Source organism: Poecilia formosa, unplaced genomic scaffold (assembly GCF_000485575.1).
Source record: "Poecilia formosa unplaced genomic scaffold, Poecilia_formosa-5.1.2 Scaffold14, whole genome shotgun sequence".
Lineage (NCBI taxonomy): Eukaryota > Metazoa > Chordata > Actinopteri > Cyprinodontiformes > Poeciliidae > Poecilia > Poecilia formosa.
Window position 1 is genome coordinate 2,422,125 of NW_006799953.1, and position 21,301 is coordinate 2,443,425.

Genomic DNA, 21,301 nt, shown 5'->3' on the forward strand with positions numbered 1-21,301 from the left:
TGGAAAAAAAAAAAAAAAACGGTAATTTTTTTTCTTGTAAAGAAATAATCCAATCTTTGCATTAAGAGGCTCGTTTAGCTTTCGAAAACATTGCTTTCAAATCACTTATCTGCTTAGAGAACAATTAAAAGGTTAATTGTAATGTATTCATGTTTTACCCTTGTAAACCTTTTGATTTTCATGCGAAAGTATGACGGCCTGGAGCCTTTAATGGGCTATGCAGCCTTTAGTTTTCCTTTAATTTTATCAGCTCAAGTAAAAACAAGGAAATTAAATTATTTTGTTAAGATAGTGGCGGAGCAACAGTATTGACTATGGATTGGTCTAGCCTGACTAATCCCTCAGCCGTAAGAGCGAGTATCGATCTGTATATTCAAACAGTGCATTACTAACATGAACCCACTGTATTGCCTCGCAGCAGGCACCGAAGGCGTCAACGTGAACAACACGTGACGATTGTTGGTGGTGCACTCCCCCGATGCACTGCACATGCAAAGCGGTTAAAAAAATGTTTCCACCATTAAGTTTTCCAAAGCACCAGACCATGCTGCTTAACCTCAATGATTTGCTCCTGTTTCAATTACCCATAACACACAAACTCAAACACACACATAGCTCACACAGCTCCCCCACTCAATGTCTAGTGGTATAATACAGAAATAATGAGTCTCTCTGGTTGTGAGATTTCGTATTATATTTTTATTTGATTATTCAGCTGAAACAATCCACACTGGCTTTCCAGTTTGTTTTATGTGTGTGCTTGCGAGATTTAATTTCATGTTCTGACATTAATTTCTGCATGGAATTCATAAAGTCAAGATATTTATTGAAGCTCTTGAAGCTTTGGGAAAGAAACAAAGCCATTGTGGGATGTGGTTATTATTGCATTTTTCAGAAAAAAAAGTAACTTTCTTTTTTTTTTCTCCCATCGCCTCTAGGTCTGCTTAGGTTTCTACAAAGTATTAACAAAAAAAATATATATATACATAACTTTACAAGCATACAGCAACCAGATCACAATTTAATTATTTTCTCCCTTTCCCTGCTGACTAAATATTGAATTCTGGAATGCCAGAGCTGCTGATGTGTGCCCTATGATTTCACTTTAAAATAAAATATGTAATTATTTCCTGTGAAACTTGCTCCATTTGGAAACCGGCTAGAGGAGAATGCTGAAGTGGGGTTTCTAAGAGAAATCCTCATCATCATGACCCAAATTCTCTTCTCTTCCTTTCTACAGGCAGATCTTCTGATGACCTAATGGAACTGAATTTACGAGTAGTACTGTTTTGGGTCGTGGTGCTGCACGGTGGCTCCGTCGATGGCAGTATCCTCTACCGAGTCCAGGAGGAGCAGCCCCCCAACACTCTCATAGGCAGTCTGGCAGCGGACCAGGGGCTGCCAGATTCAGGTCACCTCTACAAGCTTGAGGTGGGCGCCCCTTATCTCCGAGTTGATGGGAAGACAGGAGACATTTTCACTACGGAGATTCCAATAGACAGAGAGACCCTCCGGGACTGCCGGTCCCTGGCCAAGGGCAAGCCGTGCTACTTGGAATTTGAAGTATCGGTAACAGACCTGATACAAAACCAGAGCCCACGACTTATTGAAGGACGCATTGAAGTACAGGACATCAATGACAACACCCCGCAATTTCCCTCTTCTGTGCTCACCATCTCGGTACCTGAGAACACAATCATGGGGACATTATTCCCCATACCTCTAGCCACTGACAGGGACTCTGAGAGGAATGGAGTGGCTGACTATGCGCTGACTGCGGGCCCAGATGCAGCGACTCTATTTGGTTTACAAGTGGCGGAGGACAGGGGAGGGAAACTCCCACAGCTCATCGTCCTCGGCAATTTGGACCGCGAGATAAAGGATTCTTATGACCTCACCATAAAGGCGGTGGACGGAGGGAACCCTCAGCGCTACAGCAGTGCTCTGCTCAGAGTGGTTGTTACCGACGCCAACGACAACGCCCCCAAGTTTGAAAAGGCCTCGTATGACGCAGAAGTTTTAGAAAACAGTCCAGTCGGGCACTCCGTGTTACAGGTGAGATTGCCTTAGAATATTTATATTTGTGTAACGTTATGGTTTTAAATAACAAGAACATGTAAATAGCTGAAAATGTATCTGTCTTAGTTTGTTTTCAGAATCTGTCTCACTATAATTTTCAGTCTCCATTCCAACAAAGGGACATTGTATAATATGTGAATAAAAATTGAATGCAGTAATTTTCTTATCTCGTAGACCCACATTTTAACCACAGTGGAAAATGTTGAACATGTTAAGTATTTAAACTTGCAAATTCTGCAATTTCAAAAGAAAAGGGGGAGGCAACATAAGGCTGTAAAAGCAAGTGTTATGTAGCAATGGGTCAGTATAAGATTTTTATATAACTTAATTAATTTCACACAAACCTTTTGATCAAACGTAAATGCTGTGATCAAATTGTTTTCATTTAAAGTCTAAATTTATAGAAAATATGTTGTTTCTTAAAGCTATAATAAGGCTGTCCATACATTTTTGCTTTATATTCATTTCAACACTATTGCATAGACTGAAGCAAGATACCCAAATGAACAACAGCTAAATTTAATTATAGTTGTTTCCATAGGTGCACGGATCAAGATATTATACATTTTGCCGTTATTACATTCATAGACCATACACCAACAAATTAAAGCTGATAGTAATTTAGGCATTTGGGAATTAGACCAAATCAGCTTTAAAACTAGCAAAGAAATATTTGTATCTGCTCAAGCCACCAGCTCCAATAGCTTTTTTTTAAATCATTATTTACTATATTAGAAATCAATAACATTTTGAATAAGTGATTCTCTAAATCTTGCATGTACCTTTATGCACCGCTAAAAACATACTAATGTGAGTGCTGGCAGCATGCTATGAGTGTTGTAACACCGTTGAACTAATAGTTGAACTAATCAAGACTAATGGTAGATTTAGCTTTGGCAGGGTTTTAGCATTAGTAACAGGCCTTTAACATTAGCAGCTAAGAAAACAAAAACCATCTTTACCAGTTTCTAAGGACTTTGCAGTCATATATTTTTGTGCTAATAAAAAAAAAAAGGAAATCAAAACAGAAACATTAGAATAATCACACTAATAAGCTCACAGAGGAGCAAAGTTGCTCTTCACCAGTCTTCAGCTTGCACTGATAGCATCTGGTAATTGGCTCAGCTTTTGGAACAATTTGTATTTCGAACAGTAAATGTTAACATTTCATATTACAGTAAAACAACGAAAGCAACATAAAATAAACAACATTTAAGTTATTTAAAATAGAGCTTTACTTTTGGTGTAATCAGAGGTCTGACTCATCTTGGAGGATATATTCTCAGATTTGTTCTGCAGCCAGTTTCAGGTGGCTAGTCTAATTTGTGGGCACTGCGCAATCACCAGTTACTCCGACAGCAGGCCTTACTTTGGTTTGAGTCCAATGTTTCTTAGAAGACACAGTCATTTACACAGCCAGCCAGATCAAGGCAGTCACATACGACGGTTCCGGCGATGCATTGGTTGCTTAGGGAAAAGATGGCAAAATGCTGCTGAACGACAAATTTTGTAGTGATATAATATTCTAGCTATGGCACTCGTCTTTTTTCCTCCATTCTTTCGTAAGGAAAGAATAGAAAAAAGTCATTCACCTTTAAAATCTCTAGCAACTAGTTTCCTTATTCCTCAACTTTTAATGGGAGATGTTGAAATGAAGAGGGGAATGGGTTACAGTCTAAATCTGTGTATTTAGGCGTGTCACTGACTTCAAATTTCAAAAATACTTTTTCTCACCCTCAAATAATGTATATCTTAGTTTAAATATTTGAACATTTTACTATGTCCATTGTGTGATTTCTGAGTTTTTTTTTGGTTTTTTTTTGCAAATCCTTGCATTTCTTTAACTTTTTTTTTATTTAAATGCACTCTGAATTAATTGTGACTCTTTTTCTTACAGTCTTTTTTAAGCTTTTATACCATCATTTAACTCTTTTGTTCATTCCACTATATAGTATACAACACAACTTTAGCACAGTATGGTTTTATAGGTAATTAAGCTGCTCATTGCTTGCTGTAGTGCTGTTTTGTTATTAAAAAAAATATCCTGAAATAACAGCAACACAGTGTCTTGATGTAGGCGTAAGATGTTCTGTGCAGCTTTCTCTGAACATATTGCTGTGAAATCTTTACTGACTATCATAAAAGAAATTGTTTTATTAATATGATACCATATGCTTTCCTATTAATCTGGAAAGAGCAATAAAGACACAAAATAGATGCAGTGACACAACAATCAATATCAAAGTTCAAAGGCCACAAAGAAATGCATGCAATGTATTTTGTAGTTTTCATGCTCACCTTGATCTATTCATTCAGTTTTGTAATCATACATTTTTAGTGAAAAAAAAATCCATCACTTGTTTCCTTTCAGATTTGACCCCGATTTGATGCATGTCGTCCAGGCTTTTAACCATGTCTTCCGTTTTGATTATAGGTCAAAGCAAATGACTCTGACATGGGCCCTAATGGAGAAATTGAATACACCATTCACCAAGCAGTGGACCCAGTACCAAGACTCTTACGAATTGATCGGTCTACTGGCATTATCTATGTGAAGGGACCACTGGACAGGGAGGAAATCAGCAGCTTGTCTTTCTATGTGGTGGCAAGGGATAAGGGCCCTCAGCCTAAGAACTCTAAGACGTTCGTAACGATCGAAGTGACTGATCAAAATGACAATGCTCCTGCTGTGGAGATTCGTGGAATTGGTCTGGTGACTCACAGTGACGGAGTGGCCAATATTTCGGAGGACATGCCAGTGGGGACAGCTGTTGCTTTGGTGCAAGTGTCTGACAAAGATGAAGGAGAGAACGCTGTCGTCACGTGCGTGGTAGCGGGAGATGTGCCCTTTCAGCTCCGTCCTGCCAGCGACTCTCCCACCGACAACAAAAGAAAATATTTTCTTCAGACAACCACACCACTTGACTTTGAAAGAGTCAGGGACTACAGAGTGGAAATTGTCGCAGTGGACTCTGGAAACCCAGCACTGTCCAGTACAAACTCCCTAAAAGTTCAGGTGACTGATGTGAACGACAACTCTCCGATATTTTCCCCAACATTGTTTGAGGTTGACTTTGCTGAAGAAAACCAACCGGGGGAGAGGATTTTGGATGTCACTGCGACAGATGCCGATAGTGGCACTAACGCCCAACTCCTGTACAACATTGTTGCAGATTCAACCATCAAAGGTTTGTTTGAGATTGACCCAAACTCAGGTGAAGTAAGAGCTCGAAGCCCACTGGATCGTGAACATAAAGAGCGGTATGAGTTTCGGGTCACAGCTGCAGACAAAGGTTCACCTGTCCACAAAGGAACAGCGACAGTTGTGGTCAAAGTTCTTGACCGCAATGACAATGAGCCAAAGTTCATGCTTAGTGGGTACAGCTTTTCAGTACTGGAAAACATGCCTCCCCTAAGTCCTGTGGGTATGGTAACAGTCCAAGATATGGACAAAGGTGAGAATGCCCGAGTTCACCTCTCCGTAGAACCCGATGGAGGGAAGTTTGTAGTTCAAAATGGAACAGGTACAATTCTCTCAAGCATCTCTTTTGACAGAGAAAAAGAAAGCAGCTATACTTTCCGTCTAAAGGCAGTGGATGGGGGAGAACCACCCAAGTCCTCCTATGTTGGTGTCACTATCAATGTACTGGACGAAAATGACAATGACCCTGTCATCACCAAACCCTCCAACTCTTCCTTCAGGCGCTTATCACCTCTCGCATCTCCAGACAGCCATGTTGAGGTGGTGGAGGCTGAAGACCTGGACAGTGGGCCCAACGCAGAGTTAGTCTTCAATATTGCTGGAGGAAATCCTTACCAATTATTCCGCATCTCCCCCACTACTGGAGAGATCACTCTGGCAAAGGAGATGACCCGCAAACATGGAGGCCTGCATCGTTTAGTAGTACGTGTGAGCGACAGGGGAAAGCCTCCGCGTCATGCTACTGCCCTGGTTCACATCTATGTCAATGAAACCATTTCAAATGTCAGCTTAGTGGAAGCCTTAGTTGGACACAGTCTTTACACCCCACTAGACAGGGACATTGCCGGTGATCCAGACAGTGGTTTCGCTGCCCATCGCAGTAACATTTTATTTGGAAGCCTTGCCGGTGTGGCGGGAGTTGTGATGCTGATCTTGGTGGTGGTGTTTATTCGCCACCGCATCCAGAGGGAAACAAAGAGTGGCTATCAAGCGGGTAAAAAAGAAACAAAAGACCTATATGCTCCCAAGCAAGCGCCAAAAAACACCAAAGGCAAACGAGGGAGGAAAGGCAAGCCACAGAAGTCCCCAAAGCCTCTTGGGGAAGATGAGGAGGTCAGCCTACAAAAGAGTCTAAAGTTTAATCTCGACGGAGTAAACGACAGTCCCCGCATACACCTGCCCTTAACGTATTCCCCGGGAAGCCCCGACATCGGTAGGCATTACCGATCCAACTCTCCCTTACCTTCTATCCAGCTGCAAGCCCAATCGCCCTCAGCTTCTCAGAAGCACCAGGCCGTGCAGGACCTCCCTGCAGCCAACACCTTCGTTGGAACGGGAGGAGATGACAACTCCACCGGCTCAGACCAGTACTCAGATTACAGCTACAAGACCAGCCAGCCCAAGTATAACAACAAACAGGTAAGGAATGCGGTGGGCCATTGGAGGAGTGAATGATTTGTACATGGATGTAAGCTCCTGTCAATTACTATGATTTACTTAAAAGAAAGTAGCATATTAACAGACGTTTATGGTGTCAGTGGTGCATGTTTTGTTACTATCATTCTGGGCTATAAGTGGTAAAAGAACAAACAATCCTTCTGATTTGTTCTCGTCATTTCCTCCAGTTTTTCTCAGTATTACTCAGTGTTGTAATTTGATGAGAGAGCTAATGTACAACACAAGTTAGAGTAGATAAATCAATGGTGTTCCAACTTACTCATGACAGTGGAATAAATGCAATGAGGTTTGTTTTAGGACTAATGCTTCAACACTGATTAGGCATAATGTTATGACCACAGATAGATGGAAGTAAACAGCACTGGTTTTCTCTTAAATACTGTACATATTAATCAGTGTAATATAAAAGGCAGCAGCTGCACATTGTGTCTCGAGGTTGATATGTTGGAAGCAGCAACACGGACACACGAAAGGATTTGAGGCATGCCAGCAAGTCTTGTGGTGAACTGGCGATAGGATAATAAGTGGCTGAATCGAAACTTGGTGGATTGGTCCGACCAAACAGACATGCTGCTGTTGCTTATTTTGATGTAGAAGCTAGCATAAGTTCTATGAGGATACACAGTACATTCATTTGAGTTTTTTTTTTGCATCCGAGGCTCCATATCCGTTCAGCGTGCCCATGCCGGTCAAAATGTTTCCTTTGATATCAGCTGCAGGGACATGCTCCCATGTAGCTTTCCCTTGAGGGTTCAAAAGAGGAAATGGAGACTATTTGTCCATTTACTGTACCTCCAGAAGACAGCAGCGGCCTGTCATATTTAGTTTTTCCATCAGACTGGCAGCAGAGTCGAGCAGGCGAGGTCCATTTTTTCCTGTTACTTACTTCCGCTCCTGCACCCGACCTCCAGTGCTCTGAATCTCCACAGGTCACTTGCTCTTATCTCCCAGCTCCTTATGCTCTTATCTCCTCTTATCTCGACAACATTTGGCAAGACTCAAATTGCCATGGTAACAGAAAATATTAATAGACTCAGAGGGGATTACAAACAGTAAAAAAAAAAAAAAAAAAAGTACTGTCTAGGGATGGAAAGCTAGTGTGTCTTTAGGTTTCTGTGTCATTTGCAACTGTGTGAATGTTGTGTGTTGGACCAGTCGAGTACATGTGTGTGCATGTGAGTTTGCAGTGCGTGATGGGGATTATGCAGGCAACTATTATCCTCGAATTGTATAATGGGGGTTTATAATTCAGTAAAATGTTGAGATGTCTTGATCCTTTCCATTTAACACACCGTACTGGAGCTTTTGAAACTCACCAATTTTTTAATTTTTTAATTTTTTTTTTTTCAGTTTATAAATCACTGAACTTTGCTGCAGTATGATAAAAAGAAAACAACAAAAAAAATCAGATTTCTTCAAAGGTGCCTTGCTTCAAAAGAGCGCATAGCATAGGGCCTTTTTTTTTTTTTTTGCATAAACAACCACAGTTGCAAAAGGAGTGTAATTAGCAACCTAATATGACTGACATCTCTGAACTACACCCAGCAATATATTTAAGAATCACACGACAACCAGATCTAACGGTATCGCATTCATGTTCCCACAGTGTTTTTTTTTTTTTAAGGATGGCCATTATCTGAAAATGTTTGACACTGATTTGTTTCCACCCAACACAAGATGACACAAGCTTTCAAGACGCTTCCCACGTCGCAGTGTCACAGGTACAAAACAGTTTGACACTCTCTGAGGCTTTGGAGATAATGTTTGCCACATGAAAAAAAATAAAAAAAGACATAAAAAAAGAAACACAAGAAAAAGAAAATTAGCAAAAAATAGAAGGAGAGAAAACGCGACACTGAGTTCTGAACATGTGTAGGTGACACGTTTTCTGTGGAGACGTCTTCAGTGCCAGCCTCCCAGTTGACTGGGTGGTGGTTCCAGCAGATGCTTGCTGACAGTTTAGGTGATCACAAGCCTTTTTGGTGGGTGGAGTCAGTTTGGAGAAGAGTCACCACTGTCTGCTTGACGGACAGCATAAGGGACCAAAATGACTGCGAGCCACAGGGTGTGTCTGGGTTTTTTGTGTGTAGTGCCAATCTCGATGGCTCGCGCGTGTGTCGGCTCGCTGCTTAGTCGGAGCAGCGCTAATTGTGGCTGCGGCGCAGCTGTAAGCTCTCAGCTCTTGACAGTGCTGCGTATGAAGTTTTCCAACTTCATAAATACAAACACGGATGAGTAACGGGGCTCAAGTGATTGACAGTCGGCGCAAAGAAAAAAAAACAAAAAACACAGGCAGATGCTGGAGCTCATGTGACATACCTCAGCAGATGTTGTCTCGTGTATGGCGTACCCTCTCACATCAGGAAGAACAGATTGACCAAAATATATAATTAAAGTCTCTGCCAAGTGATGTGACAGATGTAGAGTCGTGCCCTTGCGTTAATTAACTGCGCTGCTCTCAACAATGGCTTTTCATTTGAAATGTGATCAGGCATCTGGGTTTGAGGCACAGTTCATTTCTTGATATTATGTCTAAAAATTACTGCTTGTTTGCTCGCAGATTATGAACACAAAAAGGATTTGAATTTAACTTTATTAGCTCTAAATCCATTTGAAGCTGAAAATCCTTTTCATTCTTCCTCTGAGGCTCAGAGTGCAGTTTCATAGTTGCATTTGTGTTTACGTGCCAGGTTTCTAAAAGCTTTTGACATGGACACTTGTGCGTACCTTTGTGCATGTTGTCTTTATTAGAATATGATTGAATATTGAGCATTCTTTAAAGCAGGTAAAAATTAATCTTCACTGATTTTAATGGAGTTCTAGCTTAAGTTTGATGTCAAACAGAGTATATTAAAAAAATGACGGATAGTGTAATAGGTACTAGTCCACTTTTGCACAATTCAACTTACTTTCTACTATTGACCAATGATCTCTGTGTGTTTATTTTTGACACTCTTGATTTAACAAAGAAGAATTCATTCCAGTTTTGGAACCAAGACATGCACAGAAAAAGAAAAATTCAAATAGGGTAAGCAGATGGGGGTCGTTGCTTAATTTAGTGGATAACACTGCAAAACTAAAAATCATAGCAGTACATCTGCCACTTTATAACACTATCGTCTCACGTAGAGTGCTACAAATTAGATATCTGCTCCCAGTCAGATTTTTTATGTCTTCGCGTTTCTGTCACACTTAAATGTTTTAGATCAAACTAAATTTTAATATTCAACAACGACAATTTCCGTAAATACAAAATGCAGCGTTTAAATATTGATTTAATCAGTTAAGGGCCAAAAAAAGGGCTATCCAAGATCAGCCTAAAACTCATTGTGACACCTCCGGTGGGTACAACAGGCATAAAAAAACAATGTGACTTTTACACTGTGGTGGAGAAATGTAGATTGTTAAATTTTAATTTCATCAGATCGGGGCATGATGTGTCAGAAGTGCACTTACTGCCTGCAGCAGGTTCTGTACTGTATCAGCAAAACTGGGGCAAGAAACAACTCTTCATAATCTGTCAGGTCTGATCATTAAGTTTGTAGCCTTTAGTTTGTCATAGGTTTAAAATGACAGGGTGAGGAATGGGGGGGTGAGAGGGGGGTTTGAAAACATGTGCATAACAGCCAAACCTACACTTACGCTTGGGAAAACATGCACACAGACGTCTTGCCTTGAATGGGAAATGTCAAAACTCTTTTCACAATGAAAACACAAATTTGTCCTAAAAGTCTTTTGGTTTAAGTCTTTTATTCTACTCCAATTAGGCTGCCATTTAAAAAGAGCAGAAAATTAAAAAAAATAAAATAATCCACTGATAAACATGCTTATTTGAATGAATATCTTTACAACACTGGTTATAGACTACACTTTTCTGTAAGATCACTGCACTATTTGGCAATAAAGTATGATTCTGGCTTATTAAGCAACTAACTTAATAAGCCAATTGTTTATAATGGCTTACTTAAGAATGTCTGAACGAGGTCCCAGGTATAGCAGTAATGATGCACATCCTGCACGATAATGAGATATTTTAAAGTGAAAACATGCATACCATAGTTTATCCTGACTAATATGTGGTGGTTACATAAACAATAGGCTGCAGGTAGTTTATATGAATACCAAAAAAAAAAAGAAGAAAAAAAATCCACATTTACTTAAATGTGCAGTCTTCCTTTTGCAAAGCAAAATATGCTACTGTTGTTTTTGTATTATTATTATTATTATTTTTATTTTCCCCAGAGGATTTCCTACATTTTAAGAGCTGCGTCTCCCCTTTGAATACTGGCTCCGAGAACAGCCCGAGGCTGAATATTTAAATACTTTATAGCCAAGAAAGGGTTGCTGAGGGTGCCAAAGCCCCAACAGATGTGTTGGATGTCCTAATTAGATCACAGTACTATCAAAGCATGTGCCAGCTATATGTGCAAAAGCAATCCTTTGTTTTCTTTCCGAACACTAGGAAGTCGTCCTGCCATCAATGTTGAAACATTTGATCTTGTCAGACTCCATGGAGAAATTTTCCACCGTCTAATTGCTTTAGATTAACCCACTTAGGAAAAGGTTTCTTGAGATGTGTTTTCTGGAGTGTAGCATGGTGTTATGCAAAAGTCATACTTCTGTCTAAATGAGACTGCAGGGTGCAGTACACCTACAGTCTTATTATGGTAAAATAAATAGCGTAAAACATTTTCTTTGAATTATTTGTTTCAATAAATACATTATCGGGCAAATAAACAAACTAGGAAATAGAATATAAAACCAGACTAGACATTTTTTTTTTCTTACCATAGCTGTAATCAATGGCTTTCATGCACAGTATATGTCTGGAACCAATGCAATTCAGGACCATGGACAGCTCATTTTCTGCCTACTGAGCTAAAGCCTCTTTGCAAATATAGCATAATAAAAAAAAAACAAAATATTACTACAAATATCTGTGTGGGGGACATTTTTCATACCATTGAAAAAGTTATAATAATACTAAGAAATATGCATTTAAACTATTAAACATGCTTTGAAAACCCACAAACACTTAGAAAATCATGGGATTTAGAAAAATGCTGTAGCTTTCCTAAATCTCAGCAGAGGGCCTTACGGTTGCTTTCGCATTTGCCTGCACCTGTTTGGGTAATATTGTAATTAAAGCAGGGACACTGGGACTTTTCCTTGCGGTCTTGGCAAGTTGAACCGCTCTCAGGTGTGTGTCACAATTTTGTTATTGAGCCTGGGCAGACATTCACATCTCAGAAAATGTGGATTTCAAAGGAGTAATTATGTTGGGAAATATCCTGCGCCGGATAAATGTATAACACATGGCAATTTGTGTTCCATGTAGCTAATCAAAGTTGACTCAGGAAGGTAATATTTACCCCTTTATTACCGTGATTGAAAAATTACTTTGCGCTATATCCAGATCATGCTTTATTTGCATAAATAAATCATCGCTCATGACTAAATGTTTACCTATCACTGGGTAAAAAGTAGTTGCTTAAAATATCAAGCTTACAAGCTGCTGCGTTATGCAGCTCCTACTGGCAACTTGTGTTAATCGATGTAACTCCACTTCAAAAATGTGAGAAAGATTTGGAGCAATCTAAGGAAATTACAGCTGTACAAAAGCAAAAAAACACATGAAAATGTTCTGCTTGCAGCCTCTGAACTGATGAACATTAGCAAAAATGTGAAAGCAGCTACTTAAATATGGCACATGATTGTACCTTGTTTACAATAAGCAAGCAACAGCAACCTATCACATGTGACTTTTCGATTCGCGGAGTTGTCATGTGGAGCCACGGGCTAATTACTGGAATCAAGTACGCCAAAGGTTTTGGACAGTTACAGCATCAAACTCTCTCCAATATTTTATTTTATTTATTTTTTTTACTAAACCATCACTGCAATTCAAAGACCTCCTTATGTAAGAGAAAACATGCTGAAGTAAGCTGTTTCAGAAATAACGTTAGTAAACAACAAGGTGTATGTCTGCAAAGGAACTGCCTGCAGGCTTTCATCTAAGCCCATATTTCGCTCAATTTACTGACATCAGAATGTGCATTTTACTTTATTCTGCACAAAAAAGAGTTTCATACTTGAAACATTTGTTTTGTTTAAAAAAGAATAGAGATTTTTTTTTCTCTCTTTTTTGTTTCAAATCAGAACATTTTAAGCATAAAAGACACAATATATGTACTGGGTTATGGTGCACTGATCAAATACATATTGACTGAAGTTCTTAAAACTTAGAATTTTCGCAAACTATTGCTAATATCTCATGTAACTGCACATATTTCCCTGAAATAGTAATAAAACTGCACATGTTAGCACTTGTTCCGTCTCTCCCTTTCTCTCTCGCTATAAAATTGAATTTTCATACAACTTAAAAAAAAATCGAAATAAGTTTAAATGTCACCAAGTCCTTAATTAGCACAATGTTTGTATTTCTTTGTTTAACTCACAGTATTTAGTGTCCCTTTGCATCCAGCAGTGATAGCAGCTTAAAAATGAAACACCATCACGACTCATAACATGTAGAAATCATAGCGCACAGCGATATCGGCACAAGAAAAAGGGTTTTAGAAATGTGCATTGTGCTTGTTTACCCCTCATCACCTTTGGGTGTGTGATATTGCATGATGGTTGCTCAAGAAACCGGTGACTCCAGCCATTAGAGCTGATAATTAGCCCTTTTGGGTCCAAGAGCTGACACCTTTTATTTCACACCGCGCTTAATGAGAATTCTGCATTTGAACAAAAGTGTGAAGCGCCAAAGTTCGTGCGTCGCACAGCAATCACGTCTCTGTGAAAAATGTGCAACGAAGTCTCTCCGTAGCCACACACACACACCAACAGACACACAATTCAAAAAATGTTTTATTCATCCACAATGAATAAGTGTGGTCTTCCTCGGGGCTATTCGTTCATTTCCATTCCTGTTTGCGGTTACCTTAAGCCAGTGCAGTGGGTTCTTTGAGCCAGGAGTCGGGCAGAATGAGTCAGTGTGAGTCTTAATTAACCTGCTTCTTTGTTAAGCAGGGCCCACACTTTGTGAACTTTAGGCATCCCTTTGAGCTGGGATTAGCCCAATTTACTTCAATACAGCTGTTTGAAGTCAGCAGAGGTGTATTTCAGACAAAGCCAGAGGCAAAATTTGCACTTGTTCTACAAGAATGTGACACATTATTCACTCTAACTTGCACTCAAGACCGGCGGAACCCAGAAAGTCATTGACGATATGTCATCCACATTCGCAGGTAAGCACAGAGGGCAGCCGGCTTATTCGCTTGATCTTTCCCTATCTCTGTTTCCGCTCTGCCTTCCGGTATTTTTTTTCCTCAGATGAGACACACAGGCACACGCAGGCTATGCATATGCATGCAGACACTCGCACATTCACAGTTCTTTGCACTGCACATATTTGCCCGAGCTGATTACCCAGAAAAAGGGGGAAGCTGGAATGAAAGTGAGGTAATGCTGGAGTAATTTGCCCTGTCTGTGCTGCATGTTTTGCTTACTGGTGGCAAAGAGTGATTCAGTGCATCGCGCTGGCACTACATTAGACTGAAAAATAGCTCCGCATTGTTTTAGCCTCCAATACTGCTGCCATTTCACATCTTTACATTGTTTCTCAAATGCTTACGTGCACACTATGCATTTTAGATTACCAAGTGCGCTCCATTCCAAGGATCAATATGTAGGTTTGTATTATATATTATTTATATGGCTAATTGTATTTTAATTATTTACTTATTATTTAGACAAGGCCGAGCTTGGTAACTGCAGAGCCACATCTAACCTCCCATACCACCGCTTACTACTCTGCCCTTTTACGGTGCCACATGTTCCTTCTAGCAGATGAAATAACGATGAATGACATATTTCATAAATACGCAGACGATGTGCAGTTGTATCTAATCTATCTTTGCACAAATTTATAGATGATGGCAATAGGTGGTATTTGTCATAATTTGTCATAACGATTATTTTATTGAAAATGCGTTGCTGTAGAAGGACACAGTGGTGTACTCAGAGTCTCTTTCATTAGAAGAAATATAATGTTAGGTCTTAGTTTTAACTGCCACATCAGGTATCAATGCATGATGGAATTTTACCACCAGCAGTACCTGGCCGAGGTTCTGAGCATACGTTGTGAAAATAATTAGTACTCATGATTATTGCAATCATATAAATTTATTTATTTATTTTTTGCTTTCACATTCTCGCTTGCATCTAATTTGTACATAAAGCACTTATTTGCCTCTGGGTGGTGTTAGCTGATCTAAGTATGCTAGTATTTTTAAAGTACGGTTTTTGTTTTTTTTTTATCTGAGAAACGAGCCTCCTCTAAAAGCGCATGGATACGACTGCGCATTTAAAATACCGTCTTATATGAGGCGGGAGAGACACACCGTGGACTCGCGATCATTTGTTTGTGGCATTGAAACGGATTCTGGAACGCTGCGTTACGAGCAGTATATGTGCTTTTCTTTGATCCAGCCTGCAGGGCACGGCTAGATCAAACACAGTCCCAAAGATGGCATGAGTAGATTTCAAGGAGAAAGCCCTTCATAGATCTGAGTCTTTTTTTTTTTTTACTTGGAATCTACTACTGAAGAAAGCACATAACATGAAGGTTTAAAATAATGTACACAGGAGACGTGTTTGCCTTTTGGCGTCTCTTACATCATCCCGCTTTCCTCCCACGAGCTTCCATAAATACCAGGTTCCACTTGCTCCTTTAGTAACGTCCAAATCACACTTTAGGCTCGCAGGTAACTGTCACTAGAAGCTTGGGTTAAGACGTGTTGGAATATTTCCAGTCTTACAATCCTCAAAAAAAAGAAGAAAAAGAAGAAAAAGAAATGGGGGGACTTCAGGAATACAGCAAAGACAGGGGCTACAGACAGGCCACTTGGCAAAACCCCCCAAAAAAACAAACAAAAAAGTGGCAGTCAGGAGAGATGCTGACACATAGATAACAGGTGCGTCAGCCAAAGAGATGCTGGGCAGGCACTGTCACAGACAAATATATAACAAGAGGACTGGCCCGCAGAAAAGCGACAAAGCCTGGCAGTGGGCTGCCCTCTACAAAAGCTCGGACTAATTGATGATGAGGATCGGCCCGGCAGACAGGTGATGGGGTTAGGTGAGATGCAGCGAGGGGCAGACTTTGGCAAGAGGGGGAATGACGAACAACGGCAGGCAAACGGCAGAGAGAGAAAACGAGAAAAAAAAAAAGGACTTTGTGGAGATAAATAGGACAAAAAAGTCTTGCTTCAGTGGATTTTATTCCTGTGTAATGCCTTGCAAGAGTACCGATACGCCGTGAACCCCTTCACATTGTACAAGCGCAAACTTAAATTTGTGTCTCTGGGATTTAAATGAGTACACTTACAGATACTTATGTGTGTATGTGTGTGTGTGTGTGATTGGCGAACTGAAAGAAAAGTGACAGCTGCGTAATAAGGGTGGATGTAATCGTAGGTGGCAAATAAAAACAAAAGAAAAAAAAAATAGCGTTCTATTCACGTCAGCCCTCTTTACTCCGAGTCCCCAAAAGTTGGATTTTAGTATCCAGCGTCTAAAATCCAACAACATTTCTCAGTTCGTCATTTGAAAATGGAGACAGTATGACGCAACTTCCAATAAGTTTCTGTCTTCCTTTAAATAAGGCCTTCCCTGTCATCTGAGAAGTAGTGAGTAGTCTGCTGAGGCCACAGCTGTTGGTCGTGAACTGCTCAGATCTACCTCGCATGAAAAAGTGGTCTGATAAAAGCCGTCATAACAAAGTCACAGAAGAAGATCCTGTTCAAAGGCACGTGTGACACACGAGCAAACATGCAAGAAGATGCTACGCTTCGGTCAGATTATGTCAACACTGAATATAATAACAACCCGCCACCGTTGTCGTTCCACTCGCTTATTATTTGCAAGACATCTCAATAAAAAAAAAAAAAAAAAAAAAAAAACACGTTGAAGTTTGTTTTTGTAACGTGACAAAATGAATGAAAAGCTAAGAGGTACAAACGCTGCATAAATCTGCGTGTGCAGCTGAGGAGTTGATTGAAGACTCGAATATGTAGATGCGTTTGGGAGTCGAATACAGTGTAATTTTGACAAGATCTCGGCAACAAGTATTCTCTAGACAGCCGGAGAAAGAAATGGATAACAATGCAAATTGTCAGTGCAACAATGGGCTTCGTGTCAGTCACCAAGTCATGTGCTGGATAACAGAAAACGCTAAACGTAACGCGGTTGCAGCACTGAGCTGCTCAGGTCTTGTGGGTTGTTAGTGTTTGAGCTGCTCCCTTGCTGCCGTCTCACTTTGTTTCCCATTAAAAAAAAAAAACAAAAAAAAAACAGTGAATCCAAGAACCCCAGAGCTCTTTCATTATTTTGTGCCAGAGCCTTTGCATTTAAACATTGTATGCTTTTAATTTTGTTTTGTTTAGGATGGGTGAACACAAAGACTCGACTGGCAACTTTCCCCGGCAGACAGTAATTACATTAAGGCGTCCCCGAAACATTCTTCATGCGTCCTAAAAATGATTTGCGGATATTTAACAGCGGGGGAAAAAAATAAATAAAAAATCCTCTCTTTGTTTATTTGTCAAGAAATTGCACAAGTGATAAGAAAAACACTTCATGTTTCTTCATAACGAGAACATTTCAGACAGTTATGAATAGTCTAAAAGCCGGCTCATACCAATAAAAGGTTTATAGAAAGACTGCAATTAGTATTTTTTTTTTTCCAAGCCCATCCAGTGCAGGTGAGTTTTAATTTAAAAGAAAATAACAGAACGGAACAATCTAAGACTTTCAAATATCTGTTATTCATATCTAAACTGAATTTCGGTTGTTTTTTGCTGCAGTATTTTTCTGTAACACTCAGTGCTCCCTGCATTTATTTGCTCCTTTAATGATGAAGTTTAAAATAATCTCGCAGTCGTATAATCTCACACTGAAAAACCTAGTTTGAACTCAGTGAGGAAACGATTACGCATCGTGCAAACAATCATTTTTATTTTTTAAAGACTACTCCTAGGTTTATTTACATTTCATCAGTTTGTAGCGCATAGGGAGGTGAATGTGTTCCTCTTACCATGATTAAATCAACCATTCAGAGTCCTGGGTTCTCTCTTTTGCTTTCTTTTCTTTAGCTCACCCCACAGGTTTTCTACAATATTTAGGATAATTGAACTGAGATGGCCATGGAAAAAAATGCTGATTTTTCTCAGGTGATCCTTCTGAAAAATTAGTGTTGATACATTTTCAATCGATTTTTGGCAAAGACTGCCAAACTTTTTCCTTAAAATGTACTGGTATTTTTAAGTAGTTCATGACGCCAGGCATTTCCTGGGGCTTCTGCTGGATAAGCAGCCAAACAGTATTACATATTTTCTACATTGGAAAATGATGTTCCACACTAAGTGCAAATTTAAAAGAAAATAGGTATAACATTCTTTCTTATAACATCTCGGCTATACGCTGACTGTATAACCGGGCAAGTTGCAGTCTTTTTTTTCTGGCTTACAAAGATAAACTCTTTTGAAGTGACCATTTTGAAGTGACCAGAAGAAATTGGATATGCATGAAACTCTTATTTACACATTAAAAAGTCACGGTTTACTAATTAAGCATGTCTTAATGAGCAGCAGCTACACAGGCCTGATTGACATCTCTAAAACTATCATTCTGGCTATGATTGGTTTGTTCCAGTTAGCACTGGGACAAGGCAGAAGAGCTTGATTTTTTTTTCACAGATTATCTGTTTCATACCATACTGTCACGACATAGTGACAACTACTACTACTACGACTACTAATAATCTTTTTATTTAATTTGAATTTCCAGGATAGGGGTGTAACAAAGTCAAAACATGGGACAGGCATACCAGTACGTTCACCAAATCCCCATGTGCTCTGGGGATTTTTATTTTTCTAGGGTTTTGATATTAGTTATAGAAAAGCTGCAGTTGTAACGAAGTTAGTAAGCCACACTTAAAGTCATGCAGTAATTCGGCATGCAGCATATACTGTATTTAGGTTGCCTGCGGGAGATTTTCTGACTCACTTTCTTCAAGTCTTCTTTCGAATCAAAGTTCGTCCTTGACCTTCCAGCTGGATCTGCTGCTGTGTGTTTCCCGCAGCCAAGCCTGTGTAAGTCCACAGCAGACAAGAAGGCATCTTTTAAGTTATTTAGCTTGCTGACAGAAATAGTCAGTCAACATCACAGCACCCGAAGCGGGACTGAAACAGCCACATCTCATCCAAAAAACCGATAGGTGCTGAATTTCTGTGAAAGCGTGTTAGGTGGGAGGAAACGTTCAGCTTTAGTGGTTGCTAAATAAATTAAAATCTTTCCTATTTTGCGGGACATTTTCCCAAATTGGCACGTCGGTGAAATTATAGCACCGAGATCATTCCAGGCACTCAAAACCGATCATATGAATGATTGCTGTATTTTCGCTGGTTAAGTAATCATATCAGTGGGTAAAAATAGCAAGGATGTTGTCTTACATCCTTGGACTCCACCCATTTGTATCTTCATCCTTGTAACTGTTCACTGCTATTAAAAATTGTGCCAAGCAGGTGGAAAGAGAGGCCAATATTATTCACATAACATCTGCAGATATCCTTTGAAGTAGGCTATCATGCCAGGATAGAGGAGGTGTGTGTGTGTGTGTGTGTGCGCGTTACCTTGAGATACAGTAGACAGAGATGGATGTCAACGTCGCAGTCTGGCTCGGCACATTATAAAAGATGGCACGGCTCAATAATCAAGGTTTATGCAGAAGCGCTGTATGCATACATCACCTGCTACACTCAGCACAATTACAAGTTCTTGGCAGTGGCTGCAGGATCTGTGTGTCGCTGTCGGTTCCTTGTACACTCCTAAAAGATTGCCATGTTCCAGGATGTGTTCATTATTTAAAGGCTAATCAAGTGTCAAAACTTGGAGGGAGGCTGTTTCTTTAATTTGGACTGTAAGTCTACTTAATGCGGAAGATGCTCATCTAAATAATGCTCATAATTCTGGCTTTACACAACGAGTCCAACGGAATGCCTGGCTTACTGCGGGGTTTAGTTGGTTGAAAGTTGGAATCCATGGATTAGGACGTAAGTAAGACAGTCCTGGTGTACATAGAGTGCCTCTAATGCAGACAGCTGGCAGGTTTGTATGAAAAGGATGTTTAAATAATGTGATGTAATGACAAGTTCAAATTGGGTATTTTGGGCACAAAATACCCAATTTGAAAAAGCAGGAAATGCTTCCCCCCACATTGTTGGAACTCCGGTTACAGTTTCTGTTAATAAACATTCCCCACACAGCCTTGCTCAGCATTTCTAATACAATAAACAAATTATTAATTTTTTACATGGAAACTCTTTTAATAGGAGAAAATTAGAGCAGTGTTTTAGTGTTTATGGTTAGACATAAACTATACTTTCTGCTTATTTGCATCTTAAAACAAGAGCTTAAAACAAGTCCTTTTTTGTGGCAGTCAGTGTGTGATCAGAATTAGCTTATTTTGTGTATCTCAAACCCTGACTAGACAAAATTTTTCTTCTGCATCACAATGCATCACAATTGAAGAGTCAGTTTTAAAAGCACTAAATATTGTTTTATGTTGTGTATTTTAGCTTAATGAAAATAATAGATGGACTTCTATGTTTTTTTTTTTTTTTGTTTTGTTTTTTTTTGTTTGTTTTTGACCATTAGCTGCATTGTTAATTTGCATCTTCTGTTATAGAAATATAAAGAATCGGAAAAGGATTCAAAGTATTTAGTTTTAGCCTCTGCTGTGTGCAGTATTAATTATTGACATTTGGAGTGGATGCAGCATCATGCTGTGTGTGGGCAAGGGGTGGAGGGAGCAATTAAAACATTTCCAAATAAATCCTAAATAAAATTGTCTTTTTTTTTAAAATGATCACTAAGTTTCTTTGCAATCGTTCATGAGCAGTTGGCTAAGATATGCTTTCTGTTAGCAAAGAAGCATATAAAGTCCAAGTGATTATGTGCACCAAAACAATAAACAAACAAACAAAAAAAAAAACTTATTGAGCTTGTTTAGCCTTCCTGTTTTCTGCAAAGCTTCTTGCACTCTCTCACAGCATAGAATCCCAGAAAACGTGCCACGCAGTGGTTTAGAAAATGCATTTTTCTTTTTAATTCAAGCTCGGTGTTCTTCATTCAGTAACAGCCTTTTACACCAGACAGTGTGGCTCTCATACATACATGGTTAATTCTGAGGTTTCTGACAGTTTCTCAGTGAAAATCGGGGAAAAGGTTGGACCGAGCTTTGACGTTTCAATGGGAAACAAACTTGTCATGCCTTTAATTTCTGTTGGATTCAAAACTACATCCATCAGTATATCTGGTTGTAGTTATATTGTTAGTATTTTTTCGTTTTAGTGGTTAAGTTAAAAACAAACTTTTACACAAATTAGCTAAAGTTGCGGTCTTCAGACCTCAAGGAAAACAGAACTAGTTACTGGATGTCTGATCAGTGCATCTCCGGTTTACGTTATGTAGTTGACCTAAAATCGAAACCTGGTT

The 21,301-nt window shown here is 39.5% G+C and overlaps 1 protein-coding gene across 1 annotated transcript in view; it reads left to right on the forward strand.

The window, feature by feature from the left end:
* pcdh1a (protocadherin 1a) overlaps positions 1-21,301 on the forward strand; it is a 122,278-nt gene that overhangs the window by 10,438 nt on the left and 90,539 nt on the right. Inside the window, exons 2-3 of the mRNA XM_007545910.2 lie at positions 1,241-2,055; positions 4,514-6,700. Coding sequence (XP_007545972.1) covers positions 1,261-2,055; positions 4,514-6,700 — 2,982 coding nt within the window. The 5' untranslated portion in view covers positions 1,241-1,260. The remainder of the gene's footprint in view (positions 1-1,240; positions 2,056-4,513; positions 6,701-21,301) is intronic.